At 41.7% G+C, this 18,066-nt stretch overlaps 1 protein-coding gene across 2 annotated transcripts in view; it reads left to right on the forward strand.

The window, feature by feature from the left end:
* LOC148025542 (long chain base biosynthesis protein 2d-like) overlaps positions 1-18,066 on the forward strand; it is a 47,893-nt gene that overhangs the window by 18,477 nt on the left and 11,350 nt on the right. For both annotated transcript variants that reach the window (XM_087692747.1, XM_087692746.1), the window contains exons 3-5: positions 16,339-16,427; positions 17,272-17,417; positions 17,498-17,622. In XM_087692747.1, coding sequence (XP_087548873.1) covers positions 16,339-16,427; positions 17,272-17,417; positions 17,498-17,622 — 360 coding nt within the window. The remainder of the gene's footprint in view (positions 1-16,338; positions 16,428-17,271; positions 17,418-17,497; positions 17,623-18,066) is intronic.

Consider the following 18,066-nt stretch of genomic DNA (forward strand, 5'->3'; position numbering starts at 1 on the left):
AAAACTCAGCCTGCTAAGGCTCTTCCGCGTCCTGAAACTTCTTCACCCGCCAGAGGCGATGAAAAAGCAAAACCTGCACTTGTAGGCTGAAAACTCAAACTTCCTCCGCGTCAAACAGCAGTAAACATCAGCAAATCCACCACCTGGACTCCTTTCCTGTGCGCCCATGCTCGCTTCAGCCTTGTTCCGAGGCGCAGCCCTCCTATCTGCCCTCAAACGTTGAAAACACAAATTTGTGTCGCGATAGAAACTCCTCTTCAGGTTGGTTCTGCGCTCAGTCAGCCCTTTAACACTGCTCTGATACCATGTCAGAGTGCAGCGGTGCGGAAGCGTAGGACTGAGAGAGAGAGAACGCAGAGAGAGAAGAGAGAGAAAGAGACAGTGGGAGATGAAGATCTGCTGTATAAAGTGTGCTGAATACAAAGATATGCAGATATATACACGGGCGCAGTGCGCTGGACTGCGTGTCTCCACCTCGACGATGCAACCTGCTGTTCACCTCGAAGTCCGCTGTAGTCTGCACTGTCTCCTGTCTGAAATCTGCGAACAGAGACGGAATCTGCGCGTGCCACCGGTTTGTAATCTGCGAGCAGAGAAGTGTCGGAGACTGCTGGAGAACTCGGCTATTTATAGCCAGAATCTGGGCGAAAACCAGGGCGCCAGAAATAGCCTGTCGGCTGCCGACTGTCTGAACAGGTCGGACTGCCACGTGGCAGTCCGACTGTGCAGTCCGACTGCACACGGACAGAAACTGTCCGACTGCACCTGCTGCTCCTGATCAGGCTGTGATCTCTAACAAATACGCCATCTCCACCGGGTTCCATCTCCACCGGACTGACAATCTCTTCGCGCCTGTTCGGTGCACCCCTCGTTGTCATATGCTACCGTGATTCCGTCGTTCCTCCGCCACCGTTTCCGTCACCCGCCTGCGCCTTCCGTTGGCAACCGTTTCCGCCACCGTTTTCATACCTTAGACTAATTTTCTAATCTATTTCCTAAGGTTAGTAAGATTAGTTAACCTGAGGGGTAATTAACTCGTTAATTGTGAGTTAGTTTAGTTAGTCTAGTCCTAACAGTCCTAGCTAGGCTAGGACAGTCCTAGGACTTCCAAAAAAAAAAAAAAAACCCTCCCCAAGCGTGCACCCCGATCAGATGAGACGTTTCAGCATGGCGATGATGTTGCTCAGCCGGAGCAGATGCCAGTTACAGAGGGTGTACCTCCCTCACAGCCAGTTCCTGCTATGCCTACAGACACAGTTTTTGGATGCGTTGGCCTCGATGCTTCAGGGGGCTTTTCAATAGATGGGTCAGTAGCTCACCACTGCTATGGCTACGCACGATACAGCTATCACCCAGATGGGTCAGAACATTGGGCAGCAGATCACTACTGCCATCAGTATGCATGATAAGGGTAAGCAAGCCGCACCCCAGCATGGGGATCAGTCGAATAGCCAGGGTGATTTTCCTGACCCACGAAGGGGATTTATGGCTGATGGCCGTCGCACTTATGATACTGGTTCTATGCATGCATCCCAGCATGGGGATTATGTTGATATAGGTGATGCCTTGCCCGTGCCGCCGAGCACTTCTTTTTTTGATTCCAGGCCGCCATTTGGCTCGCAGATTTCATTAGCTGAGCTGTCCATTTTGGGCCGGCCTACTGGCATATTTCCGCCCATGGCGAGCATGCCTGGATTGGGTGTTGGGTTTCAGGGCAGTTGGGAGAGAGGCCAGTCCTCTTCTCAGTCTTTTTCTATGCCACCCACTCACCGAGATGTTTTTGGCAAGCAGACTCAGCAGGGATTGCATGCTTCGATGACACCTCTTGTTAATACATTCAGTCAGACTCAGCCTGCGCATCAGGGAGGTAATGCTTTCAGTCAGACGCACTTTATGCATCAGGGGATGGTGCGCAGATCGGTCGCTGTATGCTCGCGTAGTGAATGTCGGAAGGTCCCCAAGAACAATGAACTCTACTTTTTGCACAAGTTACAAGGTAAAAAGCATGAACGACAAGAGCAAGAGACCAATTGGGTGCAATCTCCCCCCATGCCTTGTGTGAGCGCTTCACAAAGCATGTATTTTATGTATATTCCATCTTCATGCTCAATAATAGCCCAATTTACAAAAATATATCAAGCTTTTAGCTTTTGAGTTTGCTTTTACACAAAAATAGGAATAAAGCTAATGGACGGTGCCCAAAGAGTCTGGCACGCCCAATACAATGTCCAAATAGAAATAACATAACCGTGTGCAAGGGCGCATACAAAATAATAATAAATAATCGATGCCTCAATAGACATGACAAAATATAGGTGTGGCGCCTATCAAAATATAATCCATAGATCGAATACTCGCTATCCACCAATGCTTTCCTCCGCCACTACTGCTATCTCTACACATCAACTGAAGCATTCACAATCGTTAGTAAAATAATACAATTAAACCGACAAAAGTGAATACCTAGCAGTCTTCAGCTACATAAATAAATCAACTGGTTAGAAATAAATCCTAACCTTAATTTATTACGAGTGCGCACTCTAAACTCATAAACATTTATTAATTTAATATGCATTTTGCGGAATCACCCGCTATGGAATCACCCATGTACACACTAAATTAATGAAACGCCCGAAAAGGACAGGCGTGCCCATCAACTTCTCGCACAAAGAATCCACTTTGTGTATGAGCCCCGGTCATCAAAGTTTACGGAATCCACCGTAAAACCTCACGGAATCCACCGTGGCATGGAATCCACCGTGGAATATGCCTCCTGGCATCATACCCCCGGGGTGGGATAGCAATTGACCTTAATTGCTATTAGCTCAATGTGGAGCTAACAGAGTGGGGAAAGCATTTAAGTCTCTAGCGTGCATCCATTGTGCTTCCTCTACAGGATGATTCTTAAATTTAACTAGATATCTAGAATACCTGCGGCCAGTTTTAGTGGTCATAAAGTCAGTGTCTATGATAGCTTCTGGTTCAAGTATTTCAGTCTCTTCTTCTAATAAAGGTGGGTTTTCATAAACAGGGTGTACAGGTAATTGGCCTTTAAATGGTCTCAATAAGCTAATGTGAAATGTGTTGTGAATTTTCCAATGAGGTGATAATTCTAACTTGAATGCATTGTCATTAATTTTATGAATGATCCTAAATGGTCCATAGAATTTGGGGGCTAATTTGACAACTGGATGTCTATCTACACTTTGCAGTCTACGTTTTTCTATTCTCAGCCAAATATAATCATCAACTTTGAAATTCATTGCTTGTCTTTTCTTGCTGGCTTGTTTGGTATATGATTGCTGGGCTTTAGCAATCATATCTTTGACCTCATCAAAAATACTGTTATGCATACTAGCAATATCATCAGCACTTTGAATTCTATTAGACAAAAATGCAACAGGTGTAGATAATCTATATCCATAAATGACTTCAAACGGTGCTTTCTTTGTAGATGTGTGTGGTGTATTGTTATATGCAAACTGTAATAAATGCAAATGTGTGTCCCATGTCTGAGGTTTAGAAATAGTATATGCACGTAAAAGATCTAGAATAGTGCTATTAGTAGCTTCTGTTTGTCCATTAGTTTCTGGATGAAATGCAGATGAGAAATCAATCTTTGTGCCTAGGTTAGCAAATAGAGTAATCCAAAAGTTGTTACAAAATCTAGAATCACGATCTGAAATAATAACTTTTGGCAATCCATGGTTAGTAAAAACAATTTTAAAAAATAACTGTGCTGCTTGTGATGCTCTTAAAGTTTTCTTACATGGAATGAAATATGCTTGTTTACTAAATCTATCTACAACTGTCCAAATCATATCATGGTTAGATTTAGTATTAGGTAAACCAGTAATGAAATCCATAGAAATTTGTTCCCAAGGTTTAGATGGAATAGACAAAGGCATAAGTAATCCATACTGTTTACCATGATGTCTCTTAACTCTTTGACAAATCAAACATTCAGAAACAAAGTTAGATACATCAGCATCCATATGCGGCCAATAAAAATCTTCAGTTAACGTACGTAAGGTAGATATGATACCTCTATGACCTTGATATGGGGGACAATGAATTTCATTCAAAACAAAAGATCGGAATGGAATTGTCACACACAATCTCTTTTCATAAAACATAAATCCATCATTATATGACAATGAATCAAATTATTTTGAACTAATTTATTCCAATCAGTATGAAAAGTAATATCCTGATGATATGTATCTTTCATAGCAATCAAAGAATCAAAAGATATAACAAAAATATTATGAATGGCAGGTCTTCTACTCAATGCATCAGCCACTACATTTTCTTTTCCGAGTTGGTATTGAATGATAGGATGAAAACTTTGAATAAAGGAAGCCCATTTGATATGTCTGTCAGAGATTTGGGGTTGGCTAAGTAAATGTCTAATACTTTGCTGATCGGTCTTAATCATAAATTCTGAACCCATTAAGTAATGTTTTCACTGTCTTAATTTAATGCTTGTACAACTGCTAAGAGTTCTTTGTCATATGTGGAATATTTCAGTTCAAAAGGTTTCAGCTTACAACTAGAATAGGCTATAGGATGATTGTCTTGCATAAGTACGGCTCCTATTCCTGATCCACTAGCATCGGTCACTACTAGAAAGAATGGTCTATTAAAGTCAGGCAACTGTAGAACAGGGGCATGGGTTAATGCATGTTTCAGTAAGTCAAAGGATTTCTGTTGATTTTCGGTCCAATGATAAACAATTCCTTTCTTCAGAAGTTTGGTTAATGGTAAAGCAAGTAATGAAAAATTACGTACAAACTTCCTATAGAAACTAGCAAGACCAAGGAATGAGCGTAACTCATGCACGTTTTTAGGTACAGGCCAATTCAATATTGCATCAATTTTCTTAGGATCAACTTTAATTCCATCAGATGATACAGTATGACCTAAATACTTAATTTCTGTTTTAAAGAATTCACTCTTTTTAGGATTTGCATACAGTTGATTTTCTTTCAATAATTGAAAAACCAATGACAAATGCTCATAATGTTCTTTCTCATTTTGACTAAACACCAAAATATCATCAAAGAAAACAATTACACAATACTGATATTTTAGAAATATACGGTTCATCATTCTACTAAACGTAGCAGGTGCATTAGTCAATCCAAATGGCATGACTAAAAATTCGTAATGACCAAACTGTGTTCTAAATGCAGTCTTGAATATGTCAGACTTATCTAGTCTCACCTGATGGTAACCAGACTTAATGTCTATTTTACTAAATATAGCAGATCCTTGCAGTTTGTCCATAAGGTCATCAACTCTAGGAATAGGATACCTATTCTTTACAGTGATCTTATTTAAAGCTCGATAGTCAATGCACATACGATAGGTATTATTCTTTTTCTTAACTAATAGAACAGATGCACCGAATGGAGAACTGCTAGGTCGAATCAATCCTCTATTTAGTAATTCCTCAACTTGACTCTGGATTTCTTTTTGCTCTATCTGGTTATGCCTATATAGTGCTTTGCAAGGTGGTTGTGTGCCAGGGATCAAATCTATCTTATGGTCTTCTGGACGTGAAGGAGGTAAACTTGGTGGTAGGTCTTCTGCAAAACAGTCCTTAAAATATGCAAGAAATTCTTTATGCCTAGGGTGCATATGATTTTCCTTTACTTGCAGTTCATTCACCCAAATGAGATAGGATTTACTACTCTTGCGTAATGCACGTTTAGCTTGAGTATGCGAAAGCAGTGGAAAAACATTAGATGCATGCATACCATATAATGTAATAGATTTTCCTTGAAAATTAATATTCATTGTGTGTGTGGAATAATCTATATCTGGGTTATGCTGGTGTCGCCAAGGCATACCTAAAATAATGTCACTCGACTGTAATGGAACAACTAAGAAATTTCTTCTTTCAGTGTATTGACCAATTTGAATCTCTAAGTCTTGCATTTCCTGTGTACCATTATACCTAGTGCCTAAAAATGCAGCTTTGATGCGATAATGCGTAGGTACAGTCTGTAATTTCAATTCTTTTACCAATTTTGCTGAAATAAAATCATGAGTACTACCGTCATCATGCAAAATAGTCTTTTTCTTTCCATGCCCCAAACATTTCATAGTCAATAAAGAATGTGGAGTAGGCATACCTGGTAAAGTATCGGAAGTAGTAGTAGTGTCGTCCTCATCTTCAGTGAAATCAGGCATATCTTCATGTTCGTTTTCGTCCATTGCTCCAAGGTAGTTGATATGAGCTGGTGGCTTCTTTGAATGACAATTTGCTGCTAGATGTCCAGGCTGGTGGCATTTATAGCATACTATTGGCTTGGCTTTGGTTACATTATTTGCAATGGCGGGAAGTCTAGGTACATTAGGATTTGGCTGTGGAATAGGCTTAGGGTTTTGATTGAGATTGGATGGTAATGCAGGTGGTTTTGCCCAATTTTTGCGGAAAGATGATGAAGAGAAACGACCTGGATTAAATCTTCTAAAATTGGAATTGAATTGTTTAGATCCATAGTTACCATTGGCTTGGAATTGCTGTGGCCGTCTGTCTCTACCTCGTAGCTTATCTTCAGTGTCGTGAGCTAGTTAAATGGCGTCTTCAAGAGTAGCAGGCTTGAACATGTTAACTTCAGCGTAGTAATGCCCAAGGAGTCCAGACATATATTTGCGCTTGTGTGTCGCCTCTGGTACATCTTCAAGCATGCGTAGCTGGAGGAGTGCATTCCAAAAACGCTATGTATACTGAGGAATAGGCTCATGATCCCGTTGCTGGAGAAGATCCCATTGCTTAATAGCTTTCTCATGAAATTGCGGTGGAAGGAAATTCTGCATGAACTTCTTCTTGAAATCTTCCCAAGTAGCAGGACAATCTATGCTCTTGCGTACTACAGTCCACCAAAGTGATGCTCTGTGTAATTAGTAACACACTTGATTTTATCTTTTTCTGCATAGGTTTCCTCATGGAAATAGTCATCAAACTGACTAATGAATGCTAGAACAGTTTTTCCTTCTCGTATGCCATTGAAAGTACGGAATTTGAAACTTCGTTTACTTATCTTTGATTCCTTGTGAATGATTTGAGCTTCAAGAGTTGCATCAATGGTACGTCGAATCAGATCTTCAGCTTGAGGTTCTTCTTTGTAGGTAGACGCTCTTTGTAATTTTGCCAGTTGCGCTTGCAATGCTTGCCTAGTCCTTCGTTCTTCTTCCAATTGCATCATGATTAAGTCCAGTTTTTGCTCCATCGTAGGTTCAGGTAAGTCGCCTTCAGCCATAAGATCATCCATATGTGGTTCCGTCATCCTGTAAAACTCAAAAGACCTTTCTCACTCAAAATCAGGTTAGCGGGATGAGCGTAGCTCAAGTTCGGGGTTACAAGGCTTACATGTTTTTGGGTATAGCTTTCTCAATCTTCGAAAAATCTGCGATTTATCATTCTTCGTATGCTGAAAATGCTTCAGTAAACCTGCGTATGGGTAGAGTACCTTCCAATGAACAACTTTGCAGTTCGGAGTTTCTGCGCAGAACAGTCCTTCTAGGAGTTTTGAGCACAAGTCAGTTCTGACTCCAGTTGACTAGTCTGACTTGCAGAGTTGCAGACTTATGTGACTTGCAGAGTTGCAGACTTGCAGAACTTATTCGACTTAAGGAACTTGCAGAACTTGATCAGAAATTACTTGCAGAACTTGACTTCTGTGGTGTGTCCTGGAGTTTATAACTTGCAGAGATGACTTGCCTTAGATGACTTAGGGGAGTAAGTAGCTTAGTGCTTCTCAGGAAGCGTCGCGTTTTTTAGGACAAGAGGATGTCCACGGCGGAATTTGCGGCCTTCAGAACAGCCCGCCGTCACGATTTGATTCGTTTTTTTTAATTATAAGGCTTTAAGTCAATTAACTAAGCCTTTGAAACTTTGAGGTTTAAGCTTATTTAGCTATGGAAGATATGAGCTTATCTCTGATTGTCCACGACTTTATGAAGGAGATGAGCTTCGCGATCTAATGACAGAAACAGGGGTTCTTGATCACCAAAAGTCTGCCTGTATCGACGGTTCGCGACGAGATTGACCGTAGAGCCCGTTCGTTCCAGGAGCTCCGCCTTCGCACGAGATGGGTAGCGACTGGAAGCTCTTGATCTTAGCTCCGCTTTGATACCACTGGTGCGCAGATCGGTCGCTGTATGCTCGCGTAGTGAATGCCGGAAGGTCCCCAAGAACAATGAACTCTACTTTTTGCACAAGTTACAAGGTAAAAAGCATGAACGACAAGAGCAAGAGACCAATTGGGTGCAATCTCCCCCCATGCTTTGTGTGAGCGCTTCACAAAGCATGTATTTTATGTATATTCCATCTTCATGCTCAATAATAGCCCAATTTACAAAAATATATCAATCTTTTAGCTTTTGAGTTTGCTTTTACACAAAAATAGGAATAAAGCTAATGGACGGTGCCCAAAGAGTCTGGCACGCCCAATACAATGTCCAAATAGAAATAACATAACCGTGCGCAAGGGTGTATACAAAATAATAATAAATAATCGATGCCTCAATAGACATGACAAAATATAGGCGTGGCGCCTATCAAAATATAATCCATAGATCGAATACTCGCTATCCACCAATGCTTTCCTCCGCTACTGCTGCTATCTCTACACATCAACTGAAGCATTCACAATCGTTAGTAAAATAATACAATTAAACCGACAAAAGTGAATACTTAGCAGTCTTCAGCTACATAAATAAATCAACTGGTTAGAAATAAATCCTAACCTTAATTTATTACGAGTGCGCACTCTAAACTCATAAACGTTTATTAATTTAATATGCATTTTGCGGAATCACCCGCTATGGAATCACCCATGTACACACTAAATTAATGAAACGCTCGAAAAGGACAGGCGTCCCCATCAACTTCTTGCACAAAGAATCCACTTTGTGTATGAGCCCCGGTCGGAGTATCGAGCTGTGTCTTCCACCACATGTGAGGCTGTGTGGCTTCAGAGATTGTTGGAGGAGCTTGGTTGCCCCCAGACTCGTCCTACTTTGCTGCAATGCGACAATGAGAGTTGCATTGCCTTGGTACAGAATCCTGTTTTCCATGCTCGGACGAAGCACATAGAGATCCTGTACCAGAGAGAAGCTTCTGGATGAGACCATCGCTGTGGAGTACTGCAAGATGGAGGACAATCTTGCAGATTTGTTTATGAAGGCGCTTCCCCAGGCTCTACTTCGGAGACATGCCAGATCCCTCAGGCTTCTGCCCCGTCCAAGCTCTGAGAGGGGGTGTTAGCGATATCAGATCCCTGGCCGTACAGTACGGCAGACTGGTCGGACTGACCAGTCGGACTGCCACGTGGCAGTCCGACCTGTACTGGTCAGTCGGCTGCATTTAATGCAGCAGACCTGTCTATTCTGGGTGCATATTTTCTGGCTATTTATAGCCGATGTTCAGCACAGTCTTCCACACTTTTGATCGCAGGTTTCAGGCTGGAGATTCGTGCAGATTACACTTCTGTTTTGCAGATTTCAGGCTGGAGATCATGCAGACTGCAGCGGACTTCGAGGTGAACAGCAGGTTGCATCGTCGAGGTGGAGACACGCAGTCCCGCGCACTGCGCCCGTGTACATATCTGCATATCTTTGTATACAGCACACTTTATACAGCAGATCTTCATCTTCCACTGTCTCTCTCTCTCTCTCCTCTCTGTGTTCTCTCTCTCTCTCAGTCTTGGTCCCACGCTTCCGCATCGCTGCACTCTTACAAAAGTTTGCTGATTGGATCGATAAGAAATCAGCAGCTGCCCCCTTTCCACGATATCCAACGGTTACTGGGAGTAAAATGCCATATGCAAAGCCATACAGGCCCATGGACGCAAAGTCAGGTGTCAAACCCAGTGCTGATTTTGACAAATCAGAAGTTAAACAACATTCCAGGGCCATAATGGACAGTAGGAAAAAGGCAAATTTATGCTTTAGGTGTGGAAAGAAATGGACACCTGAGCACTGAGATGTGTGCAAAATGAAGAATGTCAGCTCAGCCAAACTCAGCATGATAATTGAATCATCAGATGATGATGAAGTGGCTGATGTAGGAGACCCCCATGATGTCTCTCATAAGGAATTGACAGGAGCTCATGATGCAAATGATGAATCTCCTGACACAGAAGCCACAAAGAGGACTGCATTTCCCTTTGATCCGGGTGGGGCTATTGAGCAAACCACTCGTGTGATGCATGAGATTGATATTCAGCCTACATGTGGCAGGAAAGGCCGTAAGCCAACACTCTCTGTGTTGAAGCATCAACCTACAATGCCTTTTCATGTCAGAGGTGATGCTAATGGTAATGTCCCTGTGGATGATGAGCAGATTTATTGGGATGCCCAGTCTACACTGTATACCATCTCACTTCATGCCTTGATGGGTGCCAAAAGTGCTGACACAATCAGGTTGAAAGGAATGATTAATGGCAGATCTGTTCATGTATTGGTAGACAGTGGTAGCACTCACAGTTTCATTAATTGCAGAACATTGCAAAGAGTGGGATTGGTTGCTACAGAGATAGACCATGGTCTGAAAGTGGAGATAGCGAATGGACAGCATATGATCAGTAGACATTGTTGCCAGGATGCCAGGATCAAGTTCTCTGATGATTATGAGTTTGCAGGCGATCTTCTGGCATTGGATATGGGGCCAATAGATGCTGTCCTGGGTTGTGATTGGCTGCAATCATTGGGGAAAATCAGTATAGATTTGAATGCCTTATCTCTTGAGTTTTGCCACAAGGGTAGAACTGTTACATTGCAGGGCATTGTGAATCAGAAATTGCAGGTCATTTCAGCAAGGCAGCTAGCTAGGGAGCTCAAGAAAGAAAGTGCCATTTATGCATTGAATGTCTCTGTACCTCAGGAGGGTGGTATTCCCCATGTGGATAATTGTGAAATGCAGAAATTGCTCTTAGAATTTGGGGATGTGTTTGCTGATATGCCATCTCAGTTGCCCCCCAAAAAGAGATGTTGATCATGCCATAGTTCTGGAACATGGCAGTAAACCAATAAACAAGGCCTCGTATCGACTTTCTAAGGTTGAACGGGAAGAAGTGGCAACACAGTTGCAAGATTTACTTGAGAAAAACTTCATTGATCATAGCACCTCGCCTTTTGCATCTCTAGTACTCCTGGTGAAGAAGAAGGATGGCTCTTTTTGTATGTGCATTGATTACAGAGATTTGAATAAGACCACCATTAAGAACAGGTTTCCTATTCCCAGGATTGATGACCTACTGGATGAACTCAAGGGTGCTCAGTATTTCACGAAGATTGATTTGAGGTCAGGTTACCATCAGATCAGGATGAAAGAGGGTGATGAGCATAAGACTGCCTTTCGTACAGAAAGAGGATTATATGAGTTCAAGGTGATGCCTTTTGGTTTGACTAATGCACCAGCCACCTTCCAGGCACTCATGAACAAGATCTTGCACCACTTTCTTTTCAAATGTGTGCTGGTATTTTTCGATGACATTCTCATTTATAGTAAGGATGCACAGGAACACATTGACCATGTCCGACAAGTGCTAGAAATCTTGAGGATTCATCAGCTTTATGCCAAGGCCAGCAAGTGCACATTTATGGCAGATGAGGTTGAATATCTTGGTCATGTTGTAAGCAGGCACGGAATCAGGGTAGACCCAGCTAAGGTGAAATGCATTAAGGAGTGGCCGCAGCCACATAATACCACACAGCTCAGGGGTTTTTTGGGTCTTGCTTCTTTTTACAGGAGATTCATTAGGAACTTTGCCAAAAGGGCTGCCCCTCTCACTGATTTGCTGAAAAAGGATGCCTTCCAATGGTCAGAAGCAGCAGAACTCAGCTTTGATAACCTCAAGGATGCCCTTAGTAATGCACCTGTATTGGTGTGCCCTGATTTCTCACGGTCTTTCATTATTGAGACGGATGCCAGTGGCAAAGGTTTAGGGGCTGTCTTAAGACAAGAGCATGGTGTGATTGCTTTTGAGAGCAGGAAGTTTAATGCCAGGGAAATGAATTATCATGTTTATGATCAAGAGATGCTGGCAATCTTGCATGCTTTTGCAAAATGGCACTACTACCTGTATAGTAGCAAGATTAAGGTCAAAACGGATCACAGGACACTCAAGTACTTTTTAACGCAGCCTAATTTATCCATGAAGCAGAAGAGATGGCTGGCTGCAGCTCAGTCCTATGACTTTGACATTGAATATAGAAAAGGGAAAGAGAATGTGGTTGCTGATTCTTTGTCCAAGATGTGGTCATGCAAACTGTCTGCCATTTCCACGCTTCATCAGGAGTGGATACTTGGGATTCAGGAGGAATACATGTAAAATTCTGATGCAGCCCCTATCTTTGTGGAGTTACAGAGTCCGTCCAGCCAAGGACATGTTCGATTTCAGCTCTGCAACGGACTGTTATGGTGCAGGGACAGAATTTATCTTGTGCCAGACTCCAAGTACAAGTTGTTAGTATTACAGGAAATGCACTCATCTCCTATGTCACGGCATACGGGTATCACAAAAACATATGAAAAGGTCAAGGAGAGCTTTATGTGGGATGGCTTGTGGCGAGATGTGGTTAAGTTTGTCAGTGAATGTTTGCACTGCCAACAAAATAAAGTGGACAGCCGGTTACCCGCAGGCCTTCTACAACCGCTACCCATTCCTGAAGGCAGATGGACTCACATTGCCAGAGACTTCATTACAGGCTTGCCTTCTACAGATAAGGGTTGGAATAGCATATTCGTGGCGGTTGACAGGATGACCAAGCAGGCCCATTTCATATCGACTAGGACTCGGTACTCAGCTTCACAGGTTGCCTGGCAATTCATTGAAAATGTGTTCAAGCACCATGGTTTTCCTCAAGAGATTGTCAGTGACCGGGATGCTAAGTTTATGGGCCACTTTTGGCAGGAATTATTCACTGCAGTTGGTTCTTCCCTTGCGCCTAGTACTGCTTATCATCCCCAAACAAATGGACAATCAGAGAGGGTGAACAAATGGTCGGAGGAGTATTTAAGGCATTACTCTCATGACACACAGAAGTCTTGGTACAAATGGTTAGCATTGGCTGAATTTTGTTACAATAGCACCAAACACCCTCTCTATTGGCATGAGTCCATTCGAGGCTATATATGGATGCAAAGTGGGAATGCCTTCCAGGGTTGCAAACTTGGCTGTGAAAAATCAGCAAGCAAGAAATGATTTGGAGAGCATGGATGCCCTTCTGCAGTTGGCTAAGAAGAATATGCAGGATGCCCAAGCCAAGCAGAAGAAGTATGCGGAAGAACAAAGGAGGTACTTATCTTTTGAAGACGGGGATTATGTGCATTTACGTCTCCATAAGAATCGATATGCCTCAATGAAAGGTAATACCAACACCAAGCTTGCCCACAGGTATTATGGCCCCTACAAAATCGTCCACAAAGTTGGGGAGGTAGCATGTCAGTTGGAACTACCCAGGACCTCCAAGATCCATAATGTTTTCCATGTATTATTGCTGAAACCACATGTCGGACAGCATGTTCAGGTTCTTCGTGAGTTGCCTCCTATGGATGAAGAGGGCCACATCATTTATGTGCCGGAGCAAGTCAAAGGCTTCAGAGATCACGTGCTCAGGAACAAAGCCTACACAGATACCTCATCAAATGGAAAGGTTTATCTGAAGATGAGAATTCTTGGCAACCTGAGAGCATTGTGCAGGACTACCCCTATCTCCTACAAAGCTGATTAGTTTCTGCTGTATTTTTCTCATTCAGGGCAGCCTCATGGAAATTTTGAGGGTAAAATTCTTTGGGAAGGGATGGCTGTAATGAAGGTGGGAAAAGCATGGATTTTATGTGGAAAATAGATGGGAAAATAGTAGGGGAAATGTGGGGGACTATATAAGTCAACCCCAAAAGGATTGTAAGGTACCTATTTGATTTGACGTCTAATCTCCAACTCAATCTGCTTCCTTCCTCACCTGTGCTCTCTCTCAATTCACGCTACTCCTATCTCCCCTTCCTTCTCTATCTTCCCTTGCCTTCTGTGGCTTTCCTCCATCTCCCAGTTCCCCTTCATTGCAAATAGTTTGTCACTGTTCGTTTGCTCTCTTTCTCACTCCATTTCTATCTACATCAGGTCATCACTTTGAGATGATAGTAGGTTGTCACTTGTTTTCTTCTTCACGATTGCCCCATTCTCTCTTCATGTTTGTAATCATTCTTTTTCTTCACCATCATAGTTATTCTCTTTTTGTGATGACTAACATCAATAGCCATGTTTGCTCTAACATTTTATTGCTACTGTTAGAATTAAAATGAGTGCTTACATTAAATGTTGAAGCAATGATAGCATTTAATGCTAGTGTTAACATTAACTATTAACTCAATAGAAATTATTGTCAACCAAAACTTCGATGCTTACCTAGGCCACAAGCTTTAGCTTGTGATGTTGGTCTACCATATCCTTAGAGTAGCAGCGCCCTAGACTCCGATTAGTAGAACCGCTTAAAATTCTTGTTCACAAGCATCGTCTCAACACAGCCCAAGTATAGGTATGAATCAAAAAACATACCTTGCTTTCATATCCACCACCTACAACATGTGCCCCTTGTGCATGCCCCTCCCACTAGTAGTGTTCCCATACCACCCTTAATGAGATGAAGGCATACTTGTCAAGTGTGAACCACATGGTTTTGTGAGCAAAAGTGGTTTTGTGCACACCATTGAATCTCATGTCCAATTGTTGGTTGACACTTTGATACCAATATAATGTCCTGCTAGAATTCAATGTGCACACGAGACACAACACAGTTTTAACTCTCCATAAAAGGGATTGGACATCAGGTTCACCTCCCAAATGTAGAGCCAAATAGGCTCACCCCTAAGCTTGGGAGCTAGTAACACTTTGGGCCACAAGTGCATCCCAAGGGTTGGTGTCACATACCACTAGCCCACACCATCTTGATGTATAGATGTGTCAGCTAATGGGCCAAGAGTCCAAGAGTGGTGATAACACAATGATGTGCACAATAGGGCCTCGAGTCCTATAAACCAGCCGTGCTTTGTATCTCTCCAGAGATCCATCTGCTTTGCATTTCACCTTGTAAACCCATTTAGAGATGATGGGTGTTTTTCCTTTAGGCAATCTAACCAAATCCCAAGTGTCATTTTGCCAATGCATTGTATTCTTCATCCATAGCCATGCACCAATTCTCATCACCAATTGCTTCACTATAGTTTCTTGGCTCTTTGTGACCCATCACTTTAGTCATGACTCCGCTGCCTTAACCCCGAAGTGTTCTTAGTGCATTGGCAGTAAGTCACTTTGTAACCATCATGACCAATGTTACTAGTGTCCATGCAGATGTCCAGGGACATAAGACACCTTGCTAAGTTGAAAGTTCTCCTACATTGGTAGTTGGACCTTATTCAACACGGTGATCTCCTTTCTAGGGAGGTCTTGGTCCCTTGGCATATGATGATCTTTGCTACTTTTTTGCCGTGATTTTTGTACTCTTTTAGTCACTTGACCTTCTGTAAAAGAGAGTTTATACATGATGGCGTGGAGCCATCCGGCATCTTGTAATCTGGTAATCTTGTACTTTTTTGGTAATTAATACAATTACCTATTATGAAAAGGAAAAGAAAACCCAAAAACAAACCCCAAGAACATGAGTAGATAACCAAAAGAATGGATTTTTAGTCTTACCTAGGAAGCAAGTAATTTTGAAGATTGTAATTGAAGTTTGGGCTTGACTAATATGTGCCATCTAATACATATTATTTATGTCTTAGATGTGTTTTCAAATATTGAAATGAGTCATTGGTTAACACGTTCATTATGATTGTAGATCTTTGAACTGTTGTGTTTATTAACATGATGTTTTGAAGTTGTCTTTGGATATCATGTCTTGATGTCCTGAGTTGTAATATTTTTGAAATGGTAATCACAATGTTCATATCCTTTCACATTTGACATTATTCGACCCTAATATAGTGGAAATTTGTCATCATTTGTGTAGGCAATGGATGAGTAGACTTATTTTCTTGCATGCTAAATGTATCTAAATCCTAGATCCATTACCTTTTGCTTCCTCTGTAGGAAATGCTTTTCAGACCCTTCTGTAGAATGAATATTTCCTACAATTCTGCAAAATGAATACCCTAGGAAACTGGTTTCCTACCCAGGCATTTCTGAAACTCCTGGTTGTTATGATTGTATGCTACCAACACATCTTTCTATATGTCCAACAGTTTGAACTGTTGTGAAACCTATTCCACTTATTCATGTTTATATGCGTGTGACAACAGGGAGTTTATGTGTCTTGTGTGTGTAGGATTGTTTCAATCGGCCCATTGCAAGTGCACCAAATGCATGGATTGACGTGGTAGAACGCTACTCAAACGACAGTAATAAGACACTCATGTAAGTGATACGTTTGTGATGTTTTAGAGTTTGATACATTTGTGATGTTTTAGAGTTTCTATGTTTGCACGCACTGTGTCCCAATTTATTTACTATTTCTTCTGCTTGTATTTTGCTAGTATCCTGTTATCATAATTGTAGGAATGCATACTATTACAAACTAAGAGCATTAGTGAGTTCTACATCTGGATCACAAGTCTTTATCCTCCTCCCTCCTTCCACTTCAATTTGACTATTTTGTGGTAGCATTGGTGCCCATGTGAGCCAAAAGCGTATGTAATACAGCTAGATTGAAATCCTTTTTGCCCCTCCTTCCACCACTATTAACTTTGACTGTACTGTAGCAGCATCATGAGTGTGAGCCAAAGTGTACACATTACAACTCAATTGATGCCAAAGCCTTCAAGGGTTATGGCTACATATCTTCTAGGGAGAAATGTGATTAACTTATCTTTTGTAAAGTCAAAGGGTCACCTGCATTCTTGAAGGGGTTGAAATAAGAGCGACTTCCCAATGGTGTGTGCCTAAGAGGAAAGAGACATTATATCAATACATTACATGTAATTGACGTGAGAAATTAAAATATTAAAGATGCAGTAGAAAATCTATCTTAATCTTAACATTTTTTGGATGAAGGCAAGAGGTTACTGCAACATGCTACAATGTTGTCGGAAAATTGAGGGAGGAAAAAGGCTTAGGCATGAGAATTATATCTCATAAATTTCTGTGGCATAGAATCTACTGAATATGTCCTGGACCTGTAGGTGGCAGGCATGGAAGGGATGAGGCATTTTAATTTTCTAATGGAAATTGTAGCAAGCTCTCTTAACATTTTCTTGTGCAGTCTAACAGATAAGACACGCAATTGTCTAAATCTCGGTTCATACAATTATCTTGGTTTTGCTGCCGCTGATGAGTACTGTACACCTCGAGTGGTCCAGTCACTACAAAAGTTTGCTCAGAGTACCTGCAGCAGCCGTGCAGATGGTGGTAAGGCCCCATGACTGTTTAATGAACTTTCAGTACATTGGAATATAACATAGTTGTAAATATAAGGCATACTTTCTCAGGAAACACACTCCTGCATGAGGAACTTGAAGAGATGATTGCAAAATTTGTTGGAAAACCTGCTGCAATGATCTATGGCATGGGGTTTGCCACAAATTCAACAACCTTACCATCTTTAATCGGGAAGGTATCTGCCACCCCTTCATTTGATATCTCTAATGCCACCCTTCTACTCGATATTTCTGATCATCTACCTTGATTGATTGGTGTTGGCAAGAACAGTGTGGTGTGAGTTCAAATTTTTGAAAGAATTTTGTGTTTTGGAGAAAGCCTTTGGTACAAAAGGCAGAAACTGTTTTTCATAGGTGTAGAATGTCATATTAAAACCAGTCTACTTCACAAGTGGCTTACAAGAGAATGTGAATCTGATCACCTTGTATGTGAGTTTCATGTCCAAGGATGTGCATCCATGAATGCTATATTTTGGTTGAAAACAGCAGGGGTTTTTATCTTGATTATATGAGTACTTCCAGGAAGTGCCATGCATCACATTGTATATGCCAAAAGTTTATCATTAGTGCTGTGAAGACGGGCTAGGGTTTGCACTGAGGAAACATAGCATGGACGACCA

This window comes from Lygodium microphyllum, chromosome 14 (genome assembly GCF_053477565.2).
Source record: "Lygodium microphyllum isolate KBCC chromosome 14, Lygodium_microphyllum_v1.1.10, whole genome shotgun sequence".
NCBI lineage: Eukaryota > Viridiplantae > Streptophyta > Polypodiopsida > Schizaeales > Lygodiaceae > Lygodium > Lygodium microphyllum.